Source organism: Maniola hyperantus, chromosome 1 (assembly GCF_902806685.2).
Source record: "Maniola hyperantus chromosome 1, iAphHyp1.2, whole genome shotgun sequence".
Taxonomy (NCBI): Eukaryota; Metazoa; Arthropoda; class Insecta; order Lepidoptera; family Nymphalidae; genus Maniola; species Maniola hyperantus.
In genome coordinates this window covers 2,835,899-2,851,254 of record NC_048536.1, presented here as the reverse complement: position 1 = coordinate 2,851,254, position 15,356 = coordinate 2,835,899, and the positions used below count along the sequence as shown (strand labels likewise).

At 36.4% G+C, this 15,356-nt stretch overlaps 1 protein-coding gene across 4 annotated transcripts in view; it reads left to right on the top strand.

Annotated features, from left to right (window-relative positions):
- LOC117996993 (pseudouridylate synthase RPUSD2-like) overlaps positions 1-15,356 on the top strand; it is a 471,791-nt gene that overhangs the window by 421,788 nt on the left and 34,647 nt on the right. For all 4 annotated transcript variants that reach the window (XM_034985173.2, XM_034985159.2, XM_034985167.2 and 1 more), the window contains one exon: positions 12,210-12,296. In XM_034985173.2, the coding sequence (XP_034841064.2) occupies positions 12,210-12,296 (87 nt within the window). The remainder of the gene's footprint in view (positions 1-12,209; positions 12,297-15,356) is intronic.

The window sequence follows — 15,356 nt, the reverse complement described above, 5'->3', positions numbered from 1 at the left end:
TCTAGAATGAGAGTAAGTTCTAATAAGACACTGTAAAATAATACCATAGTTCGATAACATGGCAATAAATTAATGATTGATGAATGATTGACATTGTAATTTTGATGCGGTCCTTCCTTTATCATTGATACTTTATCATTGAGCCTCAATAGTTCAACAGGTAAAGGAGTGGACTGAAAAACCAAAAAGTTGGACGGTTCAAACCCCGCCCGTTGCACTATTGTCGTACCTACTCCTAGCACAAGCTTGATGCTTAGTTAGAGAGGAAAGGGGAATATTAGTCATTTAACATGGCTAATGTTCTTTAAAAAAAACATACTGTAATTAGTTGTCTGTCTGTCTGTTATTAGTTTTATTGGAGGCAAATGTCTTAGTTGATAGCCTAAAGACAAATGAGCTCGGTGGCTATCATTCAGTGTTGATCACTGAGTTAGCGGATCACCCCACAGCTGCAGGTCTAATGAATTCTATGTCTACGGTAGAGGATGTAGCGTTGCTACGCGTAGCATCGTAGGCCGTGCGATATCGATCGTAGCTACGAGTACGTTATGAAACAGTCCAGAATTTTTCCGTAATATTTCTGCTTTTTGTTTGAGTTATTGTACCTTCTTTTTTCCTCTATTTCTATTATTTTCCTGCTTTTTTATTTTTGTAAATAAAAATGTGAATATACCTATTTGTATTGATGTGAATGTGATTATACCTATAGAAAAATATTTGGACAATAGAAAAATAAAAATAGTTTGCAACATTTTGACGTTTGGTGATTTTTCTCTAAACTAGTATTTTTTGAAAAAGTTGAAAATATATTTGAACTCATTTCCGAATACATTCCTTGACAAACGAGGTGGCTACTTACCCTAGTTCTGATTAATAGTGTGCCGTGAATGTCCGGACTAGTCATTAAAAATCACGATTTATGGTTTGACCTAACCATTTCATGGGACTGACTATTAGACAGACTGTTGCTATGTATTTTTCGAGACTGAAATTGTTTAAATATTTTACCGTAATCTACGTTTTCGTTACGTTTGAAAGTCTCTTGAGTTTATATGGATGTTGCACAATTCCTCTTATATATTATCTAAGATACTAAACTTTAGATGTCATCAAATTAGACAAAGAGAAAAGAAAGAAAGAAAATGCATTTATTTGTTGTTGATGTCACAAATAAAAACAAAGTACAAATGTAACATAGAGCATTAACATGTAAGAGCTGGAAAGATAGAGAATGAAAAGAGAAATAATTCACTGTTAACTGTGCTTATTTTCGATTTATATCAAAACTTTAAATCTAGGAACAGATCAAGAGTAATTCCCGCATTATATTTTCGTAATATTACATATTGAAATTTGTACTTAATGTTATAAATGCAATAGTGTGTATGTCTGTCTGTTATATTTTCACGACCCATCTGTTTAACTGAATTTGACGAAATAGCTTGCATCCTGTTTAAAACTTTAAACTGAAGTCTTGGGTATTATCTTGTAAATTAATTTTAATTTAATTTAATTAATTTTATTTTGTAGAGACAAACAGTTACAATTAGATAAATAGATAGTATATATATAAAAACACTTAAACCAAAGCAGTCTCCAATGAGAAATTAACACTTATAATAAAAATTATGTACACAACACACGGGCATAGTATTCGTATGAAAACTAGGCACAGAGTATTTAAAACTAACTAGGTAGGTAAACTTATGGAACACAGAACTAAAATCTACAAATCTATCTATCTATCAATCTAAAATATGATACAACGATTCGCGATCTGTTATGAACAAAAAATATTATTACATTAATGTCGCAAACCCATCTGTATATTCAATTTCGTCCTCAATATCGGCTCATATTGGTCAGAATGACGGATGGGCGGCGTTCGATCTCCTGAAAAATGCCTATGTTGAACCCTCCGGTTATCGGTCATTTCTATGTACCTACTTTGAACTGTTAATGTGGCGTCTAAATTTTTTATATTTTTTATTTGTTTACAAAAGGATGCTTACAAGGTTCATAACGATTATGGTGTAAACATTCTCTCAACTCAACTCGGTTGAGTTTTTCTGTACACTACCGTAGTGCCGTCGACATAAGGCACGTAATTATGAAGTTACAATTCTGAAGTAATTAATCACAAACACACAATGTTATAGTTAAATTAACTACCTGCATTTACATTAACATAATTATATTAAAATATAAATAATATAGTTTTTAATGCAAATGAAAATACAAAAAACAAAAATACCAAACTTATTCTAGAATATAAAAATTACAAATCGAAAATATCATCTAAACCACCGCAACGAGGCAGGGTGCCCAGAACGCTGGCAGCGTTACCTCGTTGAATGGCCAAACTAATATGCTGACCGAGGTAACTGCCAGCCCTCCGGTCCCCCGTGGATTCCGCGAGACGGGATGAAAGGTCCTTAAATATAAATACATATAAAATACAACTTATCCAGCTAGAAATTGCATATTTACCTAAATAAAAAACCGGTGTAGTAGGTACCTAGATCTTTTGAAGTATCTCTGAAATTCTATCAATGTCAGTAATATATAAAATCTCATACTAAGCACACTGTATCTCTGTTATATTTTAAAGAAAAGGACCTGAAATTCAGTAGTGTGACTGCAGTAGTTTCCACCATTTATTCACACCGTAGTTAAAGGCGGCCGCGATTTATCACTTTGCCGACGACGCATGGCTTAGGAGTTTTGTTCCAGCCTTTCACGTAAACATTTTGCATGAGGTTTATTTAGGGTACAGTTTTCCAGGTCTATGCGCCTGTGTGAATGTGGGCGTCGGATGAATATACGTACGTTTAATACTTTCTCTCTTCAAACGGAACTTGGAACGTTAGCCGCATTTTAGTTTAGCTTACCTAGTTTTGAATAAATCTGCTATGCCAACCTATTCACCGAACTGAGGAATATAAGTATTGCATACTAACGAGTAACGCCTACCCTCTACTCAGGTTTGAGTAAAGGAAAATAATTAATAATAAATAGTAGGAATATGTTAAAAGTTTTTCAATTGGCTCTTTCTTGGTAGAGTCGAATAAACATAGTAGAGATACATAAGGTAGAATGTAGGAATCAAAATGATATAAAAATATGTTTGATCGAGTATGGGCCCTACGCCAGATCTAATTAATCAGTGGCATGTCTTTAAGGGTGCCGTCACCCTTAATGCCATGCCCATACTCGATCAAACATGGGTACGTACCCAAAGTGTGCCTACGGGACCCTATTACTAAGCCTCCGCTGTCCGTCTGTCCGTCAGCGGGCTGTATCTCGGAACCGTAATACGTAGAGAGATGAAATTCTGATGTATCTATTACCGCTGTAACAACAAATAAGAATTAAAAAATGGCTGCTATGAAAATTGAAAAAAAAAATTTCTTGTACGGGACCTTTCATGTGCGACTCGCACTGGACCAAATTTTATAAATACGCCAAAAAATATCAGGGTTGAAGCTAAAGTACGTCTATCTAAAAATAAAAAATAATAAAAACGGGCCGAATTGAGAATCACCTCCTTTTTGGAAGTCGGTTAAAAATAAAGAGTCCGTCCCAAAATAGCATATCGCTCAGTGGCGTGCAACTTTTATACTCCTAAAAATATAATACGAAAAGCTGTGGGAACCCTCCCCAGCAAAAAATACGAACACGACCAGCCCGAAAATGCCCCAAATAGCGCGAAGTTATCCAAAGTCGGCAACATTGTTATTAATACGCCATACGAACTCACGTAATGTTCTAAATAATTTACGAGCTCGTCATTTCTGCTTTGCTCATTCATGTTACGTAGGGCGGGCGGTATGAGTTGTGATTATGTGTGTTTATATCACAAGTGGGCGTGTATGGAACGCAATGTGTACTAATTTTTAATTCCATACAAAAGAAAGTAGGTATATTTCTATGTTTCTTCAGCGCTTCAGACAACAGCGCTTACCACTGCGCCAGCGAGGTCGTCAGGGAGATCATTGAAAACCACAGATTAAATTCAAAAGTAGATCTACCGACCGCTGGGGATTTACAATATTAATGGCAGCAGAAATACGAATTAAACCAAGAACAAAGAAGCGTGATGAAAAACTTTGTTAGGGGAAGTTCTGGAGCGAATCCATGTTGTATTTTAGCGTTCTTCTTGTGCAATTGTATCTGCAACTTTCGTCTTTTGAACCAATTCAAAATAAAGGAGGACGTTCTTCAATGCGTATTAATTTTAAAGTCCTCAGCATCATTTTAAGTTTTGGAAGTCCACTGCTGAATATAGACCTTCCCCATTGCGCACACAGATACCTTCCCCATTGAACATCCACATCCGATCCTCAGACACTTCCCGCCAGCCTCTTTTATGTTGACGGTATCTTAGGCCTCCAGCTTCATTTGAGTAAATAAATAAATACCGGTTTATTAAGCTCACAAAGCAATACAAGAGAAAAAATATATAACCAAATCTTAAAAAATTACAAAATTAAAATTAGGTAAACTTAAAACTACGAGCTAGAAAGTACTAAAAACAAAAATGGTGTCTTGTTTGAGCTAAGTAAATTATACTATCTCGGCCTACGCTTACTCCGTATTTCTTCTACGTTTCTCAACTGATTTGACTGGTTCTCTTCTTAAGTATACGACCTCGCACCCAGTCTGCGCGCTCCCATAGTACCTAGTTGGAACGTGCAACTAGCCTGATAGTAACAATTCATATATATTGCAGTTATCAGTAAGCACAACCGAGCTAAATTACCTAGCGACGAGTCAATGGGTACGTTAATCCCCGTTGACCTGAATCGCCGCGCCGCAATCAACCGACGTTGATCGCTGCACGCTCGTTGTGACGTAGCCTGTCATTGCATTGAATTGTATGAAAAAAATAATCTACCGTGAACTGTGGTTGTAATGAAGACAAGTCTTCAAACACTGAACACTCAGAGACACTGCTCGGTTTCTGAGGTACTTTAACGACGGTTTATCTATTCAATAGCGCTATTGGTCCGATAACTCGAGACAGTGCGTTTCTGAACAACGCAATGCAAGATAAACTCCGTTTAAACTTAACTAGCCAATGTGCGCCGTTAATCAATTCAATTCAATTCCCAATTATTGGCTTTTAGGTGTGCCAGCTGGGCACAGAGTGTTTCGCCAGTGTCACGTTTATGGAGTTTATCAATTCCATAAAGTTATTTGACGTTTCATCTGTCAGTAGGTAGTTCATGGTTTGCGTATTTTTAGATTAAAAAGTATTTTAATAGTAAGTTGTTCGTTACTTTGCAAAAACAGTGTTTAGAAACTTGTTTAGCATATAAAAAAATATTATTCATAATAAAACTAGTGTTGATAGCGTAATAAAAGAATAATATGCATTTAAAACTTGTTTCCTGTAACAGAATAATGAACTGGTTATCGGTTTCATAGTTATTGTTGTATTCAGGAACGCATGGACAGTTAACCGACGTTTATCCTATACATAAATTTATTGAATCAATAGCTAATGAGAACATAACTGGCGAGTTCAGAAACCGGGCAAGCGGGCGATGAAAAGAACAAATCAGAAATGAGAAGATATCATCACATTGAATTGCATGTAATTTAATTTTGTTATGTCTCAAATGGTCAGAGATACTAAGCGGGGTTAAAGAAGCTATGGTCGGAGTTCTGCTAAATGATCAAATCAGAAATGATCATCTATTTAGTTTTACTCCAAGGACAGGAATAGGCTACTTTTTATCCCAGAAAATAAAGAGTTCCCACTGGATTTTTAAAACCCTAAATCCACGCGGACGAAGACACGGGCATCAGCTAGTTCTTTAAAAATGTCTGAAAGTCTAGGTCCAGACATGGCTCCCGGTATAAAATATAAATGTCGAACGCGGTGTCCCCCTCCCATTTCTCCCCCCACCAACCCGCTGTAGGGATACCTAAATTAAATTCTATATTAATGCAATATCTCAGGTTGAATCTACCTCTAATGAAATATTTTGAATTTATTATAAGTGCTTCAGTTCTGTATTTGGATTTATGATTATTCCGTTTCGAAGTCGTTTCGTGTTGGTTTTTAGGGTTCCGCACCCGAAGAGTGCCAACTAGGTACTAACCTGCCTGCCTGTATCTCATGAACCGTAATAGGTAGAGTTGAAATTTTCATAGAGTGTGTATTTCTATTGCCATTATAATAACAAATAATAAAAATCGGTCAAGTGCAAGTTGAACTCGTACACCAAGGGTTCCGTATTATCGTACAAGAAATAACACTTTTTTTTATTTTCATGGTAGCTACTTTGATGTTTTTAATATTTTTTGTTATAGCGGCAATAGAAATAAATATTCTGTGAAAATTTCAACTCTCTCCCTATTCCAGTTCACGAGACACAGCCCGATGACAGACAGATAGACGGACGACAGCGAAAGCTTGGTAATGATCCCCCTGGCACTTAAATTTAAAAGTTGTATATAGTGTTATTATCTTTTACGATGGTAGGTACGGAACCCATCGTGTGCGAGTCCGACTCGTACTTGACCGGGTTTTCTTTTTATTTGTTTTGTATTCGACGGTTTTGTTTATAGAATTGTATAAATAAAGGCGGATTTGCATAAAATATATAAATTTATTAATAAATAATCCACTGTTTTCATTTCAGGCTGGCCGCATATTGGCTTATATCGCTTATTAGCAGTGGCGTGCAGGTCATAGAGGCATAAATGCACTGCTTACCCCAGTTGTAATAGTTCAATGCATATTTTTCATTATGACCTGCCAGTAAACAAGTTCCTACCTAACTAATGCCTACCCTGGCTTCAAACTCTGTGCACGCCCCTGCTTATTAGTTATTACATACTAGCTGAGGCACACTTTAGGTTTTTAAAAATTCCTTGGGAACTCTTTGATTTCCCGGCATAAAAACTAACCAATGCTCAATTCAACACAACATGCAAAAAAAATCGTTTCGATCCATTGCCTCGCTGCGGCGTGATTGAAGGACAAACTAAGAAACAAATAGGAACACTTTCGGAGAGTGTTGCGTGTGAACTATGATTCCTAACTTATGAACTTTATGGTTTATTATAAACGACCTATTTTTACATTACTTTTAAATATCGCATAATCTAGATGTCGGCCGATATACGTAGGTATCTAAGGCTAGTACAATATTATGTTTAACATGTAAAAGTCTACTTTATTATACAAAATGACGTCATTAAGGCTATTTAAGGTGCGCCCATACCTACTGAACACGCATTGCAAAAACAAACTATTTATTGTTTTATTTATTGTAAAGACACGCAACCTTTTTATAAGTCTGAATATACAATAGATATAGAATAGTTCTAGTAAATCTAGTTACTTATTATGAAATAACAGAAATATCATTCACAATTATTTTTTCTTGCATACGCCACGTAAGTTTTGCTTGTCATGGTTCTAAAACAGTGGTGGTTTAATTACTAAACTTTTTTCACTTGTTTTTTAAGGTTCCGTACGTTAAAGGAAAAAAGGAACCCTTATAAGATCACTTTGTTATCTGTCCGTCCGTCTGTCCGTCGTGTCTGTCTAAAAAACCTATAGGGTACTTCCCGTTGACCTAGAATTGGTCTTATAGAACAAGTAGAAGGAATAAATCCGAAAACCGTGAATTTGTGCTTACATCACAAAAAAATTTAAAATGTTTTCATGAACAAATAATTAGTATTTTAAATTTTTAGGGTAAGACAATTATACCAAGCGGGATATCATATGAAAGGGCTTTGCTTGTACATTCTAAAACAGATTTTTATGTATAATAGTTTTTGATTTATCGTGCAAAATGTAGATAAAATACGACTGCAGTACGAAACACGCGGTACGCGAGTCTCACTCGTACTTGGCCGGTTTTATAGGTGATTTTTCATCCAGCATCCCAGCATTTTATCATCGCATTCATTAGTTTGTTTCACTTTTAGTCCCTACTAGATGATGTCCGCGACTTCGCCCGTGTGGATATGGTTTTTAAAAATCCCGCATGAGCTCTTTAATTTTCTGGATAAAAAATAGTCTATGTGTTAATTCAGGGAATAAGCTATCTCCCTTTCCCGGAAAATCATTTTTTTTTAAACCTATATTGACACGGATGAAGTCGCGAGCATCTTGACTCAAGTAAAAATTTCGTGTGTAAAGTGGGAGTTCGAAAATAGCGTTAATCCTCGAATTATATTTACAAATATGTACAGGTAATCTAAGCAAAAACCCTACGGTGTTAATATTCTAAATATAGTATTTTCCATTGATGTTGGAATCCCCCTCTACTTGATGAAGCATGTGGGCGGGGTAGGCGAGCCGCGGATATGAGCAAACGCTCATATCAAAGTCTTTTGAGCACATTACTATGGGCCATTTTTGCCCAATTGTCACCGTGATTAGAGCTGCCGTACAAAACTCGAAAAGATGCCGAGTTTTACTGTAATTATAAGTCGTATGCGAAATAAAAATGTGAGTCCGGGTAAATAAAGGAATTTCTTTCGTCCATAAGATAAAAATCTACTAAAATATTTGTAGATCGAGGCATAATCTCGAAAAATTATATCGGTTGACAATGTTAAGAGCGTTCATACACAATTACCGATTTTTTAGGAATTATTCATGTGCGAAGGGCTACAGATATTAGGAGTAATAACGAATAAAAAGGTTGAAATATTTAAGAACAAGCCTTTCTTAAAGATCTATTGCAAATGAATTATTAATTTTATTGAAAAATAATAATTCTATCAAATCCTTATTCTTGCGGAAGACGTTTACTAATTTTACGAGTGCGACTTTAGTCCGACAGTGCGTTTTTAGTTAACATAAATAACCACGAAAAACACATATAATAAACACATTCTCGGGTTATTTCTAACAAAGACATTTATTTCTAACATACAAAAACTACAGTGATATCAAAACTCAGTCTTTCACACAGTAAATACTCAAAGCCCCGTTTGTTTTAGTGGTTTACTAAAACATCGGAAACACACGAGTATCTCGTAATGCCTACAATAAGAGAAGATATACATAGCAATGCTAAGAAACATAAGGCCAAGCTATCCATACGAAAACGTCCATACGAATAGTCTGACAGTGTCACTTAGAAGAACTGTCTTGTGGGCACTAAAGCCACCGAAAGCCTTATGAGAAGAGTTTTTCGATGGAATGACCTTCTCCCAACTCTTGACACACTCATAAAAATACCAATGACTGATTACAGATGACCTAGAAATTCAGTTATGCATGGTCTTTTAGTAAATCCTACTAAATCACAGGCTACTTTTGAAATTGGCACAGCTCGTATTGGTCGTAGCTGTGCCAATTTCGAAAGTCTTCCAATCATAGCTAATGATGATCACGTATCGTGGTCAAGCAGAGCAAACTTTCCGTGTGCGTAAAAGTGAAAACTCTAGGGCAACAAGATTATAAAGATAGCCAGACGTGAAAAACTGACTAGGATACCCTTAAGGCTCTTGAAAACTATCAGACAGACGGTTACGAAACAAAAAATGTTCGACACCTTGGGTCACTGGTGATTTGTAAACCAGTGAAAAAAAATTCACATCCATACAAAATTTATTTTTAATTTTCAAAAGGCTCCCTAGAACACTTTTGTATGGAACTCTTTTTTGACACTTTGCATGTGCACAGAGCTTGAAGGTTTTTCTTTCAGAAATAAAATCCTAAAAGTCACAATTGTACAAAATTTATCGGAGTACCTTAATTACAAATTATAGACCTATCTCAGTGCTAACAATGCTTTCAAATGTCATCCAGAAAATTCTGAACAACCAGCCAGCCAGCTTCTTGAATAGACATAACATTTTATCTGAGAATCAGTTTGGTTTCCGGAAGGGAAAGTCTACAGAAGATGCCATCAACCTTCTGACTGATCAAATTGTTAATCGTATAGAAGCTAAGAACAAAGTAGTAGGCGTGATTATTAATCTCACCAAGGCTTTTAATACCGTCTCTGTTCCTATTCTTGTGGGCAGATTAGAAGCTATTGCTATAAGGGGATATACACTAAGTATCTTGAATGATTATCGCTGCGGTCGGGAAAAAAAGATGGCCAGCAAACAAAACAAATTCATATAACCTTCATTTTCAAACAAACAAAGAACTTGCGAAGTGGTCCCACGCGTCAACGCTCTTAATTTTGGGCTTGCGTGTGTCGATAATTTTATCGATAGTGTATTTTTGTTAATAAAGGCTAAACATCTTGTAGTACCTATTGTTATAAAAAAGTTTAAGTACTATAGCATAATTTATAGTAGGTAGTAATACAACAATAGTAGATCTATTTATATAATAAGATTTCCTCCGGCCTGACTGACAGACTGATCTATTAACTATCTAGTCTATCAATATACTTATATAAAGTCTATCAATCCGCACATGGCCAGCGTGGTAGACTACGACCAAACCCTTCTCACTCTGAGAAGAGACCCGTGCTCTGCAGTGAGCCGGCGATGGATTGATCATGATGATGATGGACAATAATAAATTGCATATTTTATACTTTGCCAAAACAAGACAGGTATATCATGGATTGACTAGGTATTCTACAGAATGACTGAATTATAGACATTTACGGTACCATTATTGATTTTGAAATCGTAAGAACAGGATCTCGGCTGAAGCGAGAAGATTAGTAACTTAGGTAGTTACAGACTGATATTTAACATACCTACATAATAAAGGTCGAGTTGAGAACCTTTTTTTCGAAAGTCAGTTAGAAATCGTCATGTATGTAAATAAATTTAAACAATGCCATACCATCTTTAACTGCCCTTTAAGATAGCCAATAGTTATGACGTATTGGTAATTATTATCGATATCGACTTCCAATTGTTACACATCACTATTTGTCAGTGGCTTGTGTATTGCCAGTGACGTACAAAAATTTTCACAATAATTTAATTAATTATTTTTAAAGTGATTGCTTCGAGCGACATGTACTTTATATAGTGAAACATGTTTTTCAGATGTTTGCACAATAAGCACAATAATTATCAACGCTTGGAACATGATATTAAGAACTGAAAATATTTATTGTGCAAATTTTTATCATAGCTGGCAATACAATACTTGAATGGTACTTCAAAATCAACCCTACCGTTAAGAAGATACAGACGATTTTTGCCTGTAATTTTTTGACCAATAGTAGAGTCGCGATGGCTGTGTGCTGAATACGCGATTCTTTAAGATAGTGTGCAAAGCGGCTCGCGCGGTTTTCATACAAAAGTAACTTCATCAGCGTTCTATAGTATTTATTATTCTAGGGTATTTTCCTATCAATTTTGAATAGGCCCAATTCGATTCAGGTTACGCGTATACTGGTTACTTTCTCTGAGGCGAGGCGGATCCCTCGAGAGGTAATTGGGCGAATTGTGCGATTTTCCTATATTTTCCACTGATGAAATTCTAACCAGACCCTGAGATAATAACCCTTGGGAGGTCGAATTTCTATATTTGCCACACATCTTCTTTGATATTAAGGTTCGCATATTTAAAACAAATATCTATGTTACAAAAATAAACCGGCTTCGGTTATAAGGAATTTTTGAAAATCTGTGTCTATAGTTTGCCAGATTTTCGTCAAAATATTTAGTTTCAAAGTAACACGGGCTCAGGAATCTATATACAAAACTAGCTTATGCTCGCGACTTCGTCCGCGTGGACTACATAAATTTTAAACCTCTATTTCACCCCCTTAGGGGTTGAATTTTCAAAAATCCTTTCTTAGCGGATGCCTGCGGCGTCATAATAGCTATCTGCATGCCAAATTTCAGTCCGATCCATCCAGTAGTTTGAGCTGTGCGTTGATAGATCAGTCAGTCAGTCAGTCAGTCAATCAGTCAGTCACCTTTTCCTTTTATATATTTAGACTAGTAACTAACGTAATATTACTTTCACTATATGTGGCTGTGGTTTGTCAGATTTCTGTATCTCGATTGCAATCTCGACCTGTCGCGTACTATAGTTATTTTTTAATGTTTCTATTTACTAAAATTATAGAACACCGAGCGAGCATTAATTTACGTTCCTAGTTGACTAAATACTTACAAAGAGTCACCTCAACAAGTGACATCTCAATTCTCATTCTATCTACACTGTATCTACGTAAGAAATAGTGAAATATTTCCATTCTACTACGAGGAAAATTAACATTTTTATTTTCTCTTTGTTGCAGGGCGAAAAAGACAACGGGAAAAACTGTATTCTATCCTGTGAGAAGCGCAAAGCTGATGACTCCGACAGTAACAAAGACTTGAAGAAGGTAAGAGGCTATTTTTTAATCGATTTCAAACGTTTTGTATTCGACTCGTTTGTCTTAAATATATAAAAGGAAAAGCTGACTGACTGACTGACTGAAAACGCACACTATTGGACGACTGGACTGGATCTGAAACTACTAGACGGATCGGGCTGAAATTTCGCATGCCGGTAGATATAGGACGTAGACATCAGCTAAAAAAGGATTTTTGAAAATTCAATCCTTAAGGGGATAAAATAGGGGTTTGAAAGTGTAGTCCACGCGGAAAAAGTCGCGAGCATAAGTTGGTATACTATATTTCTGTATGTTGAAGTCAGGCGAACAAAAAAATAAGCGACGAAAACGACGCCCGCTAGCATAGAGAGCAAAAATGTGCGTGACCGTTTAGTTCTTCACCCTTGAAACCTTTCAATTACTAGCATTTTCAGGCTAGTTTAAAAAAAGAAAAGAATATTAGCCAGTTTAAATGACTAATATTCCCCTTTCCTCTCCAACTAAGCGTCAGGCTTGTGCTAGGAGTAGGTACGACAATAGTGCAACCGGCGGGGTTTGAACCGTCGACCTTTCGGTTTCCAGTCCACTCCTTTACCGGCTGAGCTATTGAGGAAGTTCGTAGTACCTACTGTCATTGACTGTATCTTTATTTTTCCTACCGAAACCTGAAAAAACCCAACAAAAGATTATTTCTCTACTCCTCCGTATCAACCGAATATATTTTATAGAATCCTCGTTAAATAAAGGTCACGATAAATACCGGACTAAAAACTACTCCTTCACGAAGTCACAACACACAGACCTTATAAAATAAACCGGCCAAGCGCGAATCGGACTCACACACGAGTATTCGGATTCCATACTATCTCACAAGATAAATAACGCTACGTATATTAAATTTTTTTAATTTACATGCCAACAGTTTTGAAATCTAAATATATAAAAGGAAAAGGTGACTGACTGACTGATCTATCAACGCACAGCTCCAACTACTGAACCGATCGGGCTGAAATTTAGCACGCAGATAGCTATTATTACATAGGCGTCCACTAAGAAAGTATTTTTGAAAATTCAACTCCTAAGGGGGGGAAATAGAGCTTTGAAATTTGTGTAGTCCACGCGGATGAAGTCGGGAGCATAACCTAGTTTTTAAATATAACAGCAATACATGTTATGGTTTATAAGATACAACCCGCTGACAGACAGATGTACAAACGGACGGACGGGCAGCGGAGACTTAGTAATGGGTCGTGGCACTCTTCGGGTACGGAACCCCAAAAACCAAGCCAAACAAAAAGGTAAAGAAAGTAAAAAGGCGATTTCTGAGAGCCTAACCAACATTCGACATACGCCTGTAATGAAGACGTTTACCTCAATGGTTCTGAATACACATTCAATGGTTTCGATCACGCAAACCCCATCTGGTGTACCATTGATATATGTACAATAGCCAAAGATTGAGTGAACTCACAGGGGTTGCCATGTGGTCTTAATCTTCTTAAATATAAAAAAGGCAAAGCTGGCTGACTGACTGACTGACTGACTGACTGATCTATCAACGCACAGCTCAAACTACTGCACGGATCGGGCTAAAATTTGACATGCAGATAGCTATAATAACGTAGGCATCCGCTAAAAAAGGATTTTTGAAAATTCTATCCCTAATAGAGCAAAATAGGGGTCTGAAATTTGTGTAGTCCACGCGATAAAATATATAGCTGGTAGGCCTATTTGCAACACGAAATATTCATTTTTAAATCATGTAAATTTTCCATAAATATATACCAACTAACATGATTTTTTATTGTCACTATAATTATGTAAAATTAACTCGACCTTGTGACCTTTAAGTGTGTTATACATAAGGAACTGAGTATCTTGGTGATTGTATATCATGGGAACAACATAAAACCGACCACCATTGAAGAGTATAGATTTACATTGCATTAACATAAGGTCCGTTTTAGGATTGTGTGAGCTTTGTTATTTGCGGGAAATGTAGACATACAACTTATGTGTGTACCAATCTAATAGGAATTTAATACGAAATACGAAAATATAGAACTTGATCGCAATCTAGGTATCCATATGCTAATTAATCAGTACCCTTATTATAAATGCGAAAGTGTGTTTGTTTGTTTGTTTGTCCTTCAATCACGTCGCAATGGTGCAACTGATTGATGTGATTTATTGTATGGATATAGATAAAGACCTGGAGAGTAACATAGGCTACTTTTATCCCGGAAAATCGAAGAGTTCCCACGGGATTTTTAAGAAACCTAATTCCATGCGGATGAAGTCGCGGGCATCAGCTAGTCTATAATATAAAAATGAATCACTAAATGTGTTGGTCATCGCAAATCTCGAGAACAGCTGAACCGATTTCGCTAATTCTTTTTCTATAATATTCCTTGAAGTACGAGGATGGTTCTTACGGAGAGAAAAATTTAAAAAATTGTAAATATTAAATAAAAATAAAAAATAAAAAATCGACTGTTAGGCGGTACGAAGTTCGCCGGGTCAGCTTGTAGTATTATAAATACGAAAGTTTGTCTGTCTGTCTATTTATCTTTTGTTTGAACATCGTTGTCATCATCACAACCAATAGACGTCCACTGCTGGACTGACTCTTATAGGGACTTCCGCACACCATGGTCTTGTGCCTGAATCTAGCACCTTGGGGCCTCAACGTCTATCCGAGACATCATAAGAAAAACCTCATAAGAAAGTTCTGAGTCACTCAGTGGGCTGTGGAGAGAGCTATGCTTGGAGTTCCTTTACAAAAAAATATCGCGTAAATGCAATTGCTCACAATCCGTTCTCAAAATATATTTCAGGATTTCAAGAACCGTGGACATGAAGTGTCAAATAAAATTAAGAAGAACAAAAGCCCTGTACTGTTGCCAGCATTTGCCAGACGTTTAGGACTCATGAAATCGTTTAAGTGCTCGCCGGGATTTCAACTGCAAGCATTAGGAGGCACTCTGCCAAGCAGTTGGCGGGAATCAATTTGCGTCTTTCACCGCCAATTGTCTCCGACTTGACTTAATGTTGGACATTTTACTAAAA